The sequence below is a fragment of the Octopus bimaculoides genome, chromosome 20 (genome assembly GCF_001194135.2).
Source record: "Octopus bimaculoides isolate UCB-OBI-ISO-001 chromosome 20, ASM119413v2, whole genome shotgun sequence".
NCBI lineage: Eukaryota > Metazoa > Mollusca > Cephalopoda > Octopoda > Octopodidae > Octopus > Octopus bimaculoides.
Window position 1 is genome coordinate 17,200,691 of NC_069000.1, and position 15,044 is coordinate 17,215,734.

At 36.1% G+C, this 15,044-nt stretch overlaps 1 protein-coding gene and 1 long non-coding RNA gene across 7 annotated transcripts in view; both read right to left on the bottom strand.

The window, feature by feature from the left end:
* The window catches only part of LOC106879800 (uncharacterized), a 78,660-nt gene extending 71,077 nt beyond the window's left edge, over positions 1–7,583 (bottom strand). Inside the window, exons 1-2 of the long non-coding RNA XR_008266311.1 lie at positions 7,493–7,583; positions 5,036–5,090 (exon numbers count right to left, since the gene is read on the bottom strand). This is a non-coding gene — a long non-coding RNA (uncharacterized LOC106879800). The remainder of the gene's footprint in view (positions 1–5,035; positions 5,091–7,492) is intronic.
* LOC106879801 (uncharacterized) overlaps positions 1–15,044 on the bottom strand; it is a 129,501-nt gene that overhangs the window by 97,502 nt on the left and 16,955 nt on the right. For all 6 annotated transcript variants that reach the window (XM_052975045.1, XM_052975044.1, XM_052975041.1 and 3 more), the window contains 2 exons: positions 14,290–14,476; positions 13,927–13,990 (listed from right to left, as the gene is read on the bottom strand). In XM_052975045.1, coding sequence (XP_052831005.1) covers positions 13,927–13,990; positions 14,290–14,439 — 214 coding nt within the window. In that variant the 5' untranslated portion in view covers positions 14,440–14,476. The remainder of the gene's footprint in view (positions 1–13,926; positions 13,991–14,289; positions 14,477–15,044) is intronic.

Below are 15,044 nucleotides of genomic sequence, written 5' to 3' on the forward strand. Positions count from 1 at the left end.
ATATATATATATATATACACACACACAACGGACTTCTTTCAGTTTCCGTCAACCAAATCCACTTACAAGACTTTGGTCAGCCCGAGGCTGTAGTAGAAGACACTTGCCCAAGGTGCCATGCAGTGGGACTGAAAGTGGAACTATGGGAAGTAAGCCTCTTATGACACAGCCACGCCTGCTTACATTTTTCACATACACACACACAAACTTATTTTATGTTTTCTTTTTTTGCTCAATGCATCACCCAACCCAAAGCTAAGGTGAAAGACATTTGCTCAAAGAGTCATGCAGAGCAGTCAAATCTGGAACAAACCATGTGATTGTAAAGCAAATTTTTACCCATATATGCATGTCCTGCCTTCTTGTTTATGCCACCATAATGTTCACCTGCTTTTAAAATGTAGCATATAGTAGTGTATGCATTATGTATAGTGTTAGTAGTAGTAGTAGTAGAAGTAGGATGTTTGTTGGTTGTTTAGACACAATCAAAGACATTTCAACTGTGAACAACCAGTTTTATGTTTATCATTGTCCAATGTGTCAGGTTTTAATACTGAATTTCATGGTTCATTGTACTTTGCTTTTTTTTAAATATTACTAATAAAATTGGTGTAATCCAAAAGACAGAATATTTAGTTAACAAAAAATAGGAAAAAAAAAAAAAAAAAGATAAGACTGACTGAAAGCAATCCAGCTCAGTATGCCTGAAAAAGAGTAGTTAGGCATTTCATACAGTGTACCCAGTGTTAGCTATTGGTACACAAGGCATTACTGCAGAAGTGTAGTAGCAATAACCTGTTAAATCTTTCAAAATTCTGGAGGCTTCCCAAGATGCTTGATAGATTTTGTTACCTAAGTGACCAAATTAACAGCAGACGTGGGTGTTCTAAAAGCTTTTTAGGCAAAGTATGAAAAGAATGGGAAAAGTTCATGGAACAATTACTTCTGTTATTAATAAAGAGAGTCTCTGAGAGAAGGACATATTGAATGCAGCATATGTAAAAAGTGAGATGTTGCATGGCAGTGAATTATGCTGGTGAGCAAACAGCCAGAAAGAAATGAGACAAGCATGTACCACTAAATACACCCAGAACCACGTTAATAGCATAGGAGTGAAATTTAGGATTTTTTGGTTTTCTGTGAATCGAATTTGGTAAAATTGTTCGCAGCTGGTTCACACACAATGGCAACACCTTTGTTATGTTTTCATTATTCTGTGTAATGTCCTTTCTTTTTTATTTAAGATTCTTCAGTTTTTGGGTGAACCATGCTTTTGAATGAATAGTTTTTGAATGAAAATAGCCCATCTACACATTTTTTCAGAAAATGAAGGGTAATGATACATATTAAGCATACATTAAATATATATTTAACAGAAAAACCATAATAATATTATAACATTTATTGACATAAGGAACTATTTAGCCACATAAGTGCCATTTTGACAGATAACTTCAAAACCCTTATTAGTCATGGAATCTGTCAATTTCTTAATAGTAGCAGGTTGGACTGCTTCTGTTGCAGCTTTGACGGTCACCCATAAAACATCTTTCAACATAAATTGGCGTCCATCAGCATAAACATCTTGTTTAATGATAGACCAAAGATTTTCGATGGGGTTGAGATCCAGAGATGCTAGCAGCCACACCATCAACCTTTCACCTTGTATGCCCTAGGATCCTAGGAATGTTTGGGTGGTCCTGGCAGAGTGGGAGGGAGCATTTTCATGCATGAATAAGAGATTCCTAAGAAATGACAGCAGTATGTCATCTAGCCAGGGATCCAAAACCTCCTTCAGGAAATTGCAGTAGGCGGCTGCAATCACTTTAACTTCTTCAGGCACCCTGACTGGGCCAGCAAGTCTGTCCCCAACATGACACCTCCACTCTGTTGTTGACTAAACACTGGTGATGCTCACCTCCAAAATAGACCCAATCATTTGCCCAACTATCAGGTTTGTCAAGGGTCGCCCTGCTTTCATCAGTGCACAGAACACAACTCATGTCCAATGTCATGTACTTTGGGCCCATTGAAGCCTCAAACTCCTATGAGGATTCAGTTCCAGGGGTTCTCACACAGAAGCCATGGTCCTGAGAATGAAATATCTGGTGGTCTTTAGTACATGAGGAAATCCAGAGGTGGTGAAAATGGCCTTGCTTGTTTGTCCAGGTTTCCCATGTAACTTGAGACAAATATTCCTTAAATCCCTAGCTGTCACAGTCTTGGAGGTCCCACAATCAGACCATTTCTTCCTTGGCAATCATGTGGTTAAATAATTCATTATGTCAATAAATTTTATATTATCATGGTTTTCTGTTAAATATATACTCAATGTTTGTTTAATATGTATTATTACTCTTCATTTTCCAAAACAAAAAAAATGTCTAGATGGGCTATTTTCATTCAAAAGCTATTAGCGTAGTTCACCCAAAAACTGAAGAATCTGATATAAAAAAGAAATGACATTACACAGAATAATGAAAACATAAGGGTGTTGCCATAGTGTGCAAACCAGCTGGGAAAAGTTTTATCAAAATTGATTCAAAGAAAACCAAGAAATCCTAAGTTTCACTCCTAGACTATTAGCATGGTTCTGGGTGTAGAACACAAATGAAAGGAGTGAAAAAACTGGGCACGAGGATTCAGATTTAGAGTGCTAGATGAAGACCAAAGAAGAGATGATGAAAAGTGGTTAAGGCTGGTCTGAAAAGGTTGAACCTCATGAATAAGATGTCAAAGGACTGCAACAAGTGGAAAGAGACTGTCATGGAGAAATCCCATCTGACCTAGGCAAGCATTGGAAAACACACATAAACTGATGGTGACAGACTAATAGCTCAGAGATCACCTAACTAAAGCTCCAAGTGCTTCAACTCTAAATCGATCACCTAATATAAATGGCAGTAGCAATATTCATCCTGTTCCCCATCATTTAAGGCAGCAGACTTTTTGTTTTAGAACCATGAAGCATAACAGTTAAGGTATGATGTGGGATATTGCAAGGCAATGGGAACATTGATGTGTAAGGCATCATGAAACACTGATGTTGTGAGGATATTGATGTGTGGAGTGTTGTAAAGCGATGAGGATACTAATGAGTGGGCTGTCGTGAGAAAGTGAGGACAATGATGTACGAGATGCAAAACAGTGATTACATCGATGTGTGGGCTATTGTGTGAAATTGAGGATATTGAAGTGTAGGCAGTTGTAAGGCAGTGAGGACACTGATGTATGAGGCGTTGTGAAACAGTAAAGATATTGATTTGTGGGCTGTTGTGAGAAATTGAGGACATTGACATCTAGGGTGTTATGAGGCAATGAGGACATGATGTGACAGACATTGCAGGCCAGTGAAGGCACTGATGTGTGGATTATTGCAGGACAGTGGGAATTGACATGCCAGACATTTAGAGGTAGTAAAGACAAAAATGTGTGGCGCATTGCAAAGTAGTAAGGGCACTTATAGATGGTAGTGAGAACATACGTGGGATGTAGCGATTGTGGGAACGTATAATAGAACTATGACATGTTGGTTAAATGCAATCTAGGAGACAGGTCTAGTATTCAGGATCTACTGATCTTTAGGCTATTCTGAATATCATAATCTGCACACTGCTGCCAACTATTTTATATTTAACCAAGTGAAATACAATATGGAAGTGAAAGCATATCACATTATTACCATTATTCAGCCTGTTCTTAAATGACTATGGAAGCTTTTTGGTGACTTTAAATGGAGATGAATAAAGTGAACTTAATATCAAATATTTATAAAGTGGCAAGAATTCTTGCCACAAAAGAACTGTTGGCACGCCAGGCAAAATGCTAAGCATTTCTTCTCTCTTTACATTCTGACTTCAAATTCCATCAAGGTCAACTTTGTTTTCCATCCTATCGGGGTTCATAAAATAAGTACCAGCTGAGCATTGAGGCCGGACTAATTGACATACCTCCTCCCCGCCAAAATTGCTAGCCTTGTACCACAATTTGAAATGAATATTAAATACTTAAGAGAACACAACAACCACTCTTCTAAGCTGGGTCATGTCAGTATCAGCCCAAGAATCACTGAACTAAAAACATTAACTGGAGTTAGAACATTTCAACAGTAATATTCAACTAGAAGGCACACATCAACTTGACCTTTATAATATAATACTGAACCCCTATTCAAGGAGATTAAAGCAAAGAAATATACTTTTCCACTTACAGATATCGAACGTAAGCTTCTCTCGTGTAAAAATGAGTAAAACAATTTACATAGCTTCACATAAGCACTATAAGCTTTAATGAGACAGAAAAAACCCTGCAGGCTTAGCTGGTCTCAAGCTACAAGGCTACTGCTTGCTAAATGAGGACTATCAATTTAACATCAGAGCATTTGTCATTCCATTATCTAAGACTAGGTTATACACTATTTCTGAAATTTTAACACTAAAAGATAATTCATTAGTCACTTAGCAATAGCAGGATAAACTATTCTATTAATGTTTCAACAGTTAATTGAAAATTATATTTCTTGTCAGAGTACTATGGTTTTTCTTGCCGTGAATGACTTAAATTATGATTTCATTTCTTAATATTTTCTTACGTTGCAGAGAAGCATACAACAGGATTGATTTCATCACTAACACATTTTTTTTCTGTTTGCTAAAGTTAAGACTTATAAAAAAAAAAAGAAAAAAAAAGAAAAATCATTATAATAAAATGTAATTAGGATGAATTGAGCCAACTATAACCTCCATGAAAGTTATATAAATCTATATTATTGATAGAAAATTAAAAGACAAATGGTATAGCACAAAACAACACATAATAATATTCAGTTATATCACTAAGATCTTGTGTTGCCTTTCATCCTTTGAAGCCTTTCACCTCTTCAAATAAGTATCAGGCATATTTAACTGATATACCTCCTTCTTGCTGGCCTTGTGCCAAAATAGGAAATTATTATTGTTGCATTATAACTATTGTTGTTGTTATTTTAGTTGTTAATGTTAGATGAAGAGTAAATGTGCATGCGAAAAAGACTTACTTTCATTTTGTCAGATTTTGCATAAATAGCATTTTCTCGAAAATCATAGTCCTTCCTGGAAAATAAAAAAAGAATTTCACTTTACTTTATTTTATAAAGCAGTCAACACTTTATGTCACACAATATGTGAACCCTGCTCCCAGTCATAACACTATCTCATTGTAACCAGCTTCAACAACTTTGTAACAAGCTTCAACAAACTTTATCCCAGACATAGCTGTAGAATCTTGCACTGAACTATAAATCACTGCTAATATTAAAATAGGTATCACATGAATGAATTTCTTTTATTTTTTTACTTGCTTCTATCTGACATGTTAATGGTTCTGCTAGCTCGCAGCCTTAATAGTAATGATAAATGAAAGATATGCTAGTGTACAAAAAAAAAAAAAGAGAGGTAAAGTTAGCTGAAGAAACTACAATAGAAGCCAGAATATCTTTTCAAGGTATACTTTGAAAAATGTGGTGGGGGGAGTCAAATATAAAATAAGATATCATTTCATGAGCTGAATAACATACACACTGGACTATCTTAAGGTTATCTTATAGGAACAATTTAGAGTATGAGCCAAGTGCACCTGAAGTGTTCAAAATAGGAAAGTTATCTTGTTTGTGTGGAGGACATGCAAGATCACAAGGTTATCTTGAAGGAAAAATTTTAAACAGGCAGCAGAAGTCAAAGTTTGAAGCAGGAAAGTTATCTCATGGGAAGAACAAACGACTAAAAGACAGCAAGAGCAGAAGGTTATCTTGAGAGAATAATTTAAAATAAGGTGGTGTGGGGTTGGCAAAACAAGAATAAAATAAGTCATCTTATACAAAGAATAAAATGCAGAAGAATGCAAAATTATCATCATGAGAGATTACAAACAGACAAGTGAGAGACAAGTTTGAAATAAGGACGAAGGTACCCTGTAAGAAGAATAAAACTTAAGCAAGACCCCCCCCCAAAAAAAATTGTGCGTGTGAGAAAGAGAGGGGGGAGAGAGGAGTAGGAGTGAGAGGAGTAGGAGCGAGAAGAGTAGGAGTGAGAGGAGTAGGAGTGAGAGGAGTAGGAGTGAGAGGAGTAGGAGTAAGAGGAGTAGAAGAGAGCGAGAGAGGAAACAGGTTTAAAAAACGAGACAAGTTAAAAGGAATAAAATAGTTTAAAAACTACCAAAATTTTTATTCCATCTTTTATGCAGTCAATATATTTCAATCAGTCACCCATCCATCCCTATCCAACCAATATTTCTGGAAGGGTCATGGTGGAGGACTCCTCAAGCACCTCCACCATAGAGTACTATCATAAGCAACCATCACTCAGCTTTCTGATTGAATTCCCCCTTGGCCTACCACTAGGTCTCCCGCCAGTTGGGTCAGCTTGACTTGAAAAATAGAATATGTTCTTGTTTCTTTCCTGTAACATTTAATCATAGGTGACGTTTTTTTGCACATATACATACATACTCTTAAGCTGAACTGAAATTAACAACCATTAGTTTAAAAAACAATGCTTCAATTTCCAATGATTACAACTGTGCAACAAAATTTTAATTTTGTGGGGCTTTAGTCAGTAAGTGTTATTTCCTATTTGCTTCTATCGAGAAACCATAGGAAATGACTACTATTCCCTTCAAACTTTGCTTTTGTGGCATGGACATCAATGTCTTGAAACTAACTTACATTCCATTATATTTTCGATAGATTCAACACTGAGCTGACAAAACAGAAATATCATTCAGTAAATATTCTGTTCAATACCACAAATTTGCTTGTTAGTTGCTTGACTTTAACTCCTTGAGCATGTCACTTTGTGACTGATAATATGTGCATTTGATCATGAGCAGGATTAGTGGAAAAGCATCAAAGTCATGTGTTTGAGAGGGATTCTTTGAGGGTTTTAATAAATGTAACAAAAGCAAAGTTTGAAGGAAATGTCAGTCATTTTTCCTACTTTCTAGGAGTAAGCAAATGGGAAATAACAGTTGCTACCCAAGGACAAAAATTATGTTACAGAATTTTATAGAACACTCCCATAGGCAGTGCTGTCTTAAGGCATGGTCTAAGAGCCCAATTCTGATCTATGCCTGTTGTAGCTTGCCATCAATAAATAAATATAGGGCCCAGTGCATTGATTTACCTGGGGGCTTATAATGGTGTAAAGACAGCCCCTCCCATAGGATAACTACCAGTCACAAATTTCCCAAAGTCTTGCTCAGAAAAGTGTCATGCACCATTACATCTGTTGTTATTTAGCCAAAACTCAACACTGATTTTGCAGGGTAATGATCAAAATTATTCTTTTGGCAATTTTACTGGTTTAACTGTCGAGATAGAGAGGAGCAAGCTGTCAACAAGTTCTAGGGTGCAGAGACTAAGGTAATATCAGTAAAAAAATATGAAAGGACAAGGTTTGAGAGCAAGGAATAGCATAAATTTGACAGTGTTCTTAGATGAAAACAAAGAAATACTCACCGAGTTGGTGGTGGACCAGTTGTCTTTGGTTTAGTTTCTACAAAATTAAAAGAAAATAAAAATGGAAAATAAGAGTAGTAAGATTAATAATAATATACATAATAACTAAATTTCAAGGTGTTAAGTTATTGACTATGTATGTGATTATAAGTTCAAATCTTACTACATCCATTGTATTGCGCCTCTGAACAAAGCAGACAAATTCTGTTGCATGTTTTGCTCAAGACTGAAGAAAAAGGCTAAAAGGAAAAAAAAAAAAAGGAAATAAGTTAACTCTGAAGTTCTGGGCACTAGAACAACTAAACTGTTTTTTTCCAGCAAAAAGAATTTGTAGTTGTTTGCCTAATTTAAGAATACTATCATTTGAGAAAGGCAGAACATTGTTTCAATCCATTTGCCACCACTCACCATTTTCATCTCTGACAAAATGCAAGGCTTTTGACTAAAGTAGTGGATGACAGAAACGATACAATTACAGACAAAATGCTATGCAACATTTAGTTACAACTACCTGTATCCCATGATCAATCCCACTAGGGTTGACTTTACCTTTCTTTTTGTTCATGGGTCAGCTAAAATAAGTTCTAGTCAAGAACTGGTGTTAGTTTAATCACTGGTTTCCTCCCCAAAAATATAGCTTTCTTCAAATTTAGGACATTATTATTAAGATTAAGGAAAGCACAATGACTTGCAAAATCAGTGGAGTATCAGAGTCAGTGCCTTTATATGGATGTAACTTTCTTCTTCCTCTTTTGTAACAGTTCCAGTCAAATACTGGAATCAGTTTAATTGTTAGTTCTCTCCAGCCAGTGTAAGATACTAGTTTCAAATACTGGCACACGGCCAGCAAGTTCAATTGCATCAACCCCAGTGTTCAACTGGTACTTATTTTAACAACCCTGAAAGGATGAAAGGTAAAGTAGATCTTGGTGGAAATTGAACAACCAAGGAATAAATGTAGTGGAGGATAGAAATGGTAAGAGTATTTAACTATGTCCCATTAGGGTCATCATAGATGAAATCTCACTAAGGAGTCAACTTCCAGGCTGATAAGTAATATTGTGAGGGCAGTGAATCAGATATTGAATTAAATACCTCATTAAGTACAGCTTTTGATTGATTGATTTCAAATCACACTCAAAGTTGACTGTCTTTCATCTCTCCTGAGTTGACAAAATCATTTCAGTTGACTATACTTCATATATCTGTCTAAACAAGCTGTCTACACACAACACCTCCACCTGCTTCTGGTACTTTAAGTCAGTTTTACTCACAGGAGCACATGAGCTTCCTTCTTTATCCATCAGTAAGAATTAGGTGAGTTACCAAAACTAGCATTTAAGGCAGAATCTCCCTTTACATCCAGCTCATAACAAAGATCTAATGCTTCAAATCCCCTAAGTCATTCACTTCCAGTTATGCTGAAGCTCTTCTCACACAGACAAACTAACTTCATACCACGTCGCCTCCAAGAGCTCCAGCAATCATGACCATTGCTAGAGGTTCAATTCTAGCTCCTTTACGTTATTTCAATAGCATAAAGCAGTTATGAAGTGAAAGGAAGGGAAAATGAATGAGGAGCAGTTAAATGAAAATAGTCATAAAAGATAAATTCATTAAAACTACAAAGAAAAAATAAGAAATTATTAAAAAAACAGTTAAATATTTTAGATGTTATATGAACAAGATAAAATATATGGGACCAGTTACCAAAAAAATAACATGAACTAATTAAGAGTATTTATTAAAAATAGGTTGTGGAGGCGTGTGGCTTAGTGGCTAGGGTGTCAGCATCATGATCGTAAGATTGTGGTTTCGATTCCTGGACCGGGCGATGCGTTGTGTTCTTCAAAACACTTCATTTCATGTTGCTCCAGTCCACTCAGCTGGCAAAAATGAATAACACTGTGAAGGACTGGCGTCCTGTCCAGCTGGGGAACACATACGCCATTAAAACCGGGAAACTGGGCCCATGAGCCTGGCTAGACTTTAAAAGGGCGTATTTATTTTTTTATATCTGCTTTTCGCAGCAAAAGGGTTAGAAATGGGCAGGGAATGTATCTGAACGCTACCCCAAAACGCATCCTTTTATGCATACATACATACATGTATATCCATGTGTGCGTGTGTGTGTGCGCGCGCGTATGTGTAATGTGTACGTATGTATATATGCATGTATGTACGTATATATATATGCATGTATGTACGTATGAATTATGTATGTATGCATGCATGTGTGTGTGTGTGTGTGTGTGTGTGTGTGTGTGTGCCTTTATATTTGTGTAGTTGTCCTTGCACAGCTTGCAACCGTTGTTGGTTTGTTTGTGTACCTAGTAACTTGACGTTTTTTTTTTTTTGCAAAAAAGACACCGATGGAATAAGTACCAAACATTAAAAAAAATAGTACTGGAGTACTAAATTTCGACTAATACTTCAAGGTGGTGCCCCAGTATGGACGCAGTCTAATGACTGAAACAAGTAAACGATAAAAGATTAAGAAGGAAAAATAATAAGTGAAAAAAATTTCATTCACTTTGGCGAAAGCTATATTTTCCATCGGGGTTTACTGCAATGTCTGCATCTAGATTACATAAAGTCTAAAGGTTACTTTTGTCCGTTGTAAAATGTTAGGTAAATTGTTTGATAAGATCTAAAGGTAACTGAATCTTACATACAAGTAAGGTGATAATGAGAGCTTAGCCTAAAGTATCAACTTAAAGAATCGTGATATAATGTGTACTTTTCTGGATGAATGAGTCGGTTTAGATTCAGTTCTGTGTGTGTGTGTGCGTGCGCGCGTGTGTGTGTGAGTGAGTGTTTGTTCGAGTGTAGATATACATGTTTGCCTAGGAATAAGCATGTGAACCTGTATACATGTACATATATGTATCTCTCTTTCTCTCTCTCACCCTTTCCATATATATTTTATATGTATGCAAAATATGGGCGTTTAGATCACAGGTGATCTAAACGACCAGATACGCTAGGTAAGTGCTGTAACGGATAAAAGGAGGCACGAATGTTATAGCCGAGACGGTAGTTGTGGAGCCATTGTAGATTTTCGATATAGCGGATATGTAACTGTTAAAGAGACGCTTTTTGTCCTCTTTAACGATTATATATATACATATATATGTGTGCATGTGTATATCTCTGTGTGTGCACGCGTATACATATACAAAACGTGTGTGTGTGTGTGTTGAAGTATACAATAGAGGAACTGGTGTCCCTAAAATAGTTGAAACGTTTCCGTGACCTGAACTGACCAATCGAGATCTAAATGATTTTAATTTTCTTTTAAATTCTTTTAAAATCTGATGATATGGATATATTCCGCACCCACGAAACTTTAAGTAATGCAAAGCTGCATCACCATGATACATACAACCCTTACTAAATAACTAAATGAAATGAATGCTACTTTCTTTCCTTTGTTCATCCGTTTATGTGTGTGCGTGCATGTGTATGTATGTGTGTACGTACGTATGTATGTATGTACGGTTGATAGATAGATAGATAGATAGATAGATAGATAGATAGATAGATAGATAGATAGATAGATATATAGATAGATAGATAGATAGATGTCAGGCCATCCCATAAGTTCTGTCCAATTTTACCTTTTTTAAAATTGAATGAAATTTAATAGTATTTTAGAATGTCTAATGAAATTTAAAATTATTTTTATGCATTTCTTTACATTTAAACTAATTAAATATTATTTTACAGAATAGTAAGAATTAAAATTTCTTTGATTAAAATCCTTTCTAACATGGAAGTATCCAAAGAGCATTTGAGGCACATAATGCTTTATGAGTACAAAAAAAGGAAACTCTGCAGCCGAAGCGACTCGAAACATACACTCAGTTTATGGGAAAGAATGCTTGAATGAAAGAACTTGCAGGAGATGGTTTGCAAAATTCAGAAGTGGAGATATCAGCCTTGAAGATGAAGATCGAACAGGACGTTGAGTTGAGTTTGATGATAAGCTCCTTGAGGCATTATCAGTTGAAGAATTGGCAATAAAACTCAGTTCAAACCATACAACTGTTCATCGTCATCTTCAATAACTTGGAAAGGTTCCTAAACTTGGAAAATGGGTGCCTCATGAATTGTCCAAAAGCAACCGCAAATCCCCAGTTGACATCTGCTCTTCTCTCCATTCTCGCGAACTCATTTCACCCTTTTTGGATAGACTTGTGGCTGGTGACGAAAAATGGATCTTCTATTGAAATGTTAAATGGCGTAAACAGTGGTTTAGTGAAAGGGAAAAAACTCAACCACAACCGAGAAGGGAACTTCATTAGAAAAATGTTCTTCTCTCTATCTGATGGGATTGCGAAGGAGTAATTCTCTTTGAATTGTTACCACCTAATGTAACAATCAATGCTCAAGCCTACCGTCAGCAATTAGAGCATTTGAACCAAGCTTTGAAGAAAAAAAGACCCACTTTAATGAATCGAAAATGAGTGATGTTTCATCAGGACAAAGCGCGGCCCCACACTGCAATGATCACATCACAGAAGATCGAAGAACTTGGTTGAGAAAAAATTCCTCATTCACCTTATTCTCCCGACCTTGCTCCTTCAGACTACCATTTGTTTCGTATTTTACAAAATCATTTGGAGGACATAACTTTCGCAAGCCAGGAGGAGGTCGAAACTGACATTTCAGAGTTGTTCGCTTTGAAACCAAAAGGGTTTTACATTGATGGGATTAAAAAGCTTGTAAATAGATGGAAGTCAAAGATAATCAGGGAAAGTACATTGATGGTTAAATTTCAATGAAATAACATTTGATTACTTGTTTTCTTTATTCAAAATTTGGACAGAACTTATGGGATGACCTGAGAAACAGACAGACATACAGACAGACAGACAGACATACATACAGACAGACAGACAGATAGATGAATGGATGGATGGATGGATGGATGGATGGATGGTTAAAATTCTACAATATAATGTTATTGAACTATTAATAGTGTCATTGGCACAGTTCCATATCTATGTCAAAATCAGAACGTCCACTGATCACTTATGCATGTATGTGTGTGCGCGCGCGTGTAAGTATGTATGTATATATGTATGTATGCATATGTATATGTATATGTATATGTATGTGTCTGCATGTGTGTGTGTTGTGTGTGTGTGTGCGCGCATGTATGTGCTGAAGAGTAATCATGATGGTGGGGATTTTGTACAAAAACGGACGCGTTGATGTTAGTTCCATTCTAACGAAACTTATCTGAACTCGCATATATGACAAAGCAATATATCCGCTATGTAAAGCAAATAATTCAGTAGCAACGGTTTCGGTTTACATGAACGAAGACAAGAGGATGCAATATAAGCACTACGCATGACATTCGAAACGGTATTATTTGTGGAGAGCAATACAAAAGGGGAAAAAAAAGATAGAAAAGTAGAAACCATTTGAAATTTTAAACTGTACGTTTTGGTTTGATTTGGTTGTGAAAGACGTCTCTTTGTTTTGATTCATGTTGATCTACGTTATTTTTTGTTTCTTAGAGATACAGTTTTATTATTGGTTCTTTAAGACTACTTTCATCGGAGTAAACTTTAGGAGGTTGTTCGATAGTGATAAGATCTTTTAATTATTCAACTTTTAGACCAATGGAATTGGAATACGGTAATAATAGCTATATTCAGCTTTTTCATACACCTGTCTCGCTTATTCTGTCTGAAAAATTACCTTAATCAAAGTGCCTCTGAAATAATAAGCTTTAATTTAATTTGGCAATTTAATTTGATCTAATTCAATCTAATCTTATTTAATTTGGCAATTCAGATGACCAAACAACTATCTATATTGAAGCCAATGGAATTCCATTTGCTCGTCGATTTCTAACACTGATCACAAACATACAAATTTGAAGCGAAATTTGAATTGTTGATAGAACGAGAGCGCATATAGTAGAATTCCACCACAGGGCCCAGTCCTAGTTGCAGTGTGGTGGCTTGTGTGTTTCAATGACTCTGAAGGATATGCCAGCGGAACGCAAGCTCTTGTTGGTTCCTCTCATGCTAGACAAGTCAAAGAAAAGAGACCAAACCAATATAGACCGCTTCTTCTCAGAGATAAAAAAAATGGGGTTTGCGTAGGATAGGCTCAACGCCCCCAACGTAGAAAAAATGTTACGGAAGCATCACTGACGATTCAAAATCAACAAGACCTAAAAGAGTACAGACTAAAGTTGAAAACAGTAGAGAAAAGTCGTCGATGGACTAAGATACATAGGGAGTGAAGGGCTTAAGTACAATAAAATTGATTGCTAAAACATTTATAAAGATCTCTCCTTTGCTCTAAAGATATCCATTTCTGTGTCACATCGACTAATACGCGACGAATAAGTAGACCGTGTAAAGTTTGAGATTTGAGAAAATGTAAACGTAAATGCTCAGAAGACTTACCTGCTACATTTTCTGTCTTTATATCAGTAAATAAAATGGTTTCTTTGGCACCTGTATGGAAGGCCTGCAATAAAGAGGGGTTAGTAGTGTTTAGTTAAACAAATTGTCGTTTATTGATTCACTAATTTCAACACAAGTTCCTCACATTTCTAAGCTAGCAGATAAGGAAAATATACCTTTCTGGAAAACGGAAAGTGATTAAGCAAATTTGGGTGTGTTTTGACTGGGTTTTGAAACCGTTTATGAACTCAACCAAACTGCTGCAGCCACAGTTAAATCTTTTTCTACAGCACTCATCACTTGAAAACACAAGGGTATGTCTTATAAAACATGAATGTCACTGGAGTGAACCATTATACTCACCATTTTCATACCGTCCATATTCATATCACCGTCCATATTCATACCACCGTCCATATTCATACCACCAGCCATATCCATGCCAGACATATTTTTCATGTTTTTCGTCATACCGCTCATATTGGAACTTGGCGTCGCAGTTCCCATATTCATGGTGAGTCCGCCTTTTTATTCTAATCAACTGTCAAAACTGCAACAAAAATAAAGTATTATTATTATTATGAGGAAGGCGGCCAGCCAGCAGAATCGTTAGCACATCTATTAGTCTACAAGCATTTTCCTCCTTATCTTTAATAATTATGTCTGGTCGATTAGCATGGATCGTTCTGTCAATGTTGACTGGAATATCCCAGAAGATAGTGACATTTTTACTTTCAACGACTGGCTCAGGATGATGTTCATACCAGCAAGCAGGAGTGTTGATCTTGTATTGTTTACATATTTTCCAATCTAAATACTGCCCTATCCTATCGTGGCGATTTTTTTTATTCGTTTGATGTCAGCACAGGACTTCCCGAGACGAGAAGGTCTATTGTTGCGTCAAATGTGTTGCAGAATCTGCATTTAGGGTCAGAACCGTTTTGAAGAACGGTAGCCTGGTAGTTTTTTTTGTATTTTTTTTTTGTAAACAGGCTTTGATCTTGTGCCGCCAATATGAAACCTTCAGTTTCTTCTTCTTCTTCTTCTTCTTATTATTATTATTATTATTATTATTATTATTATTATTATTATTATTATTCGGTAGTTTTATTTTTATA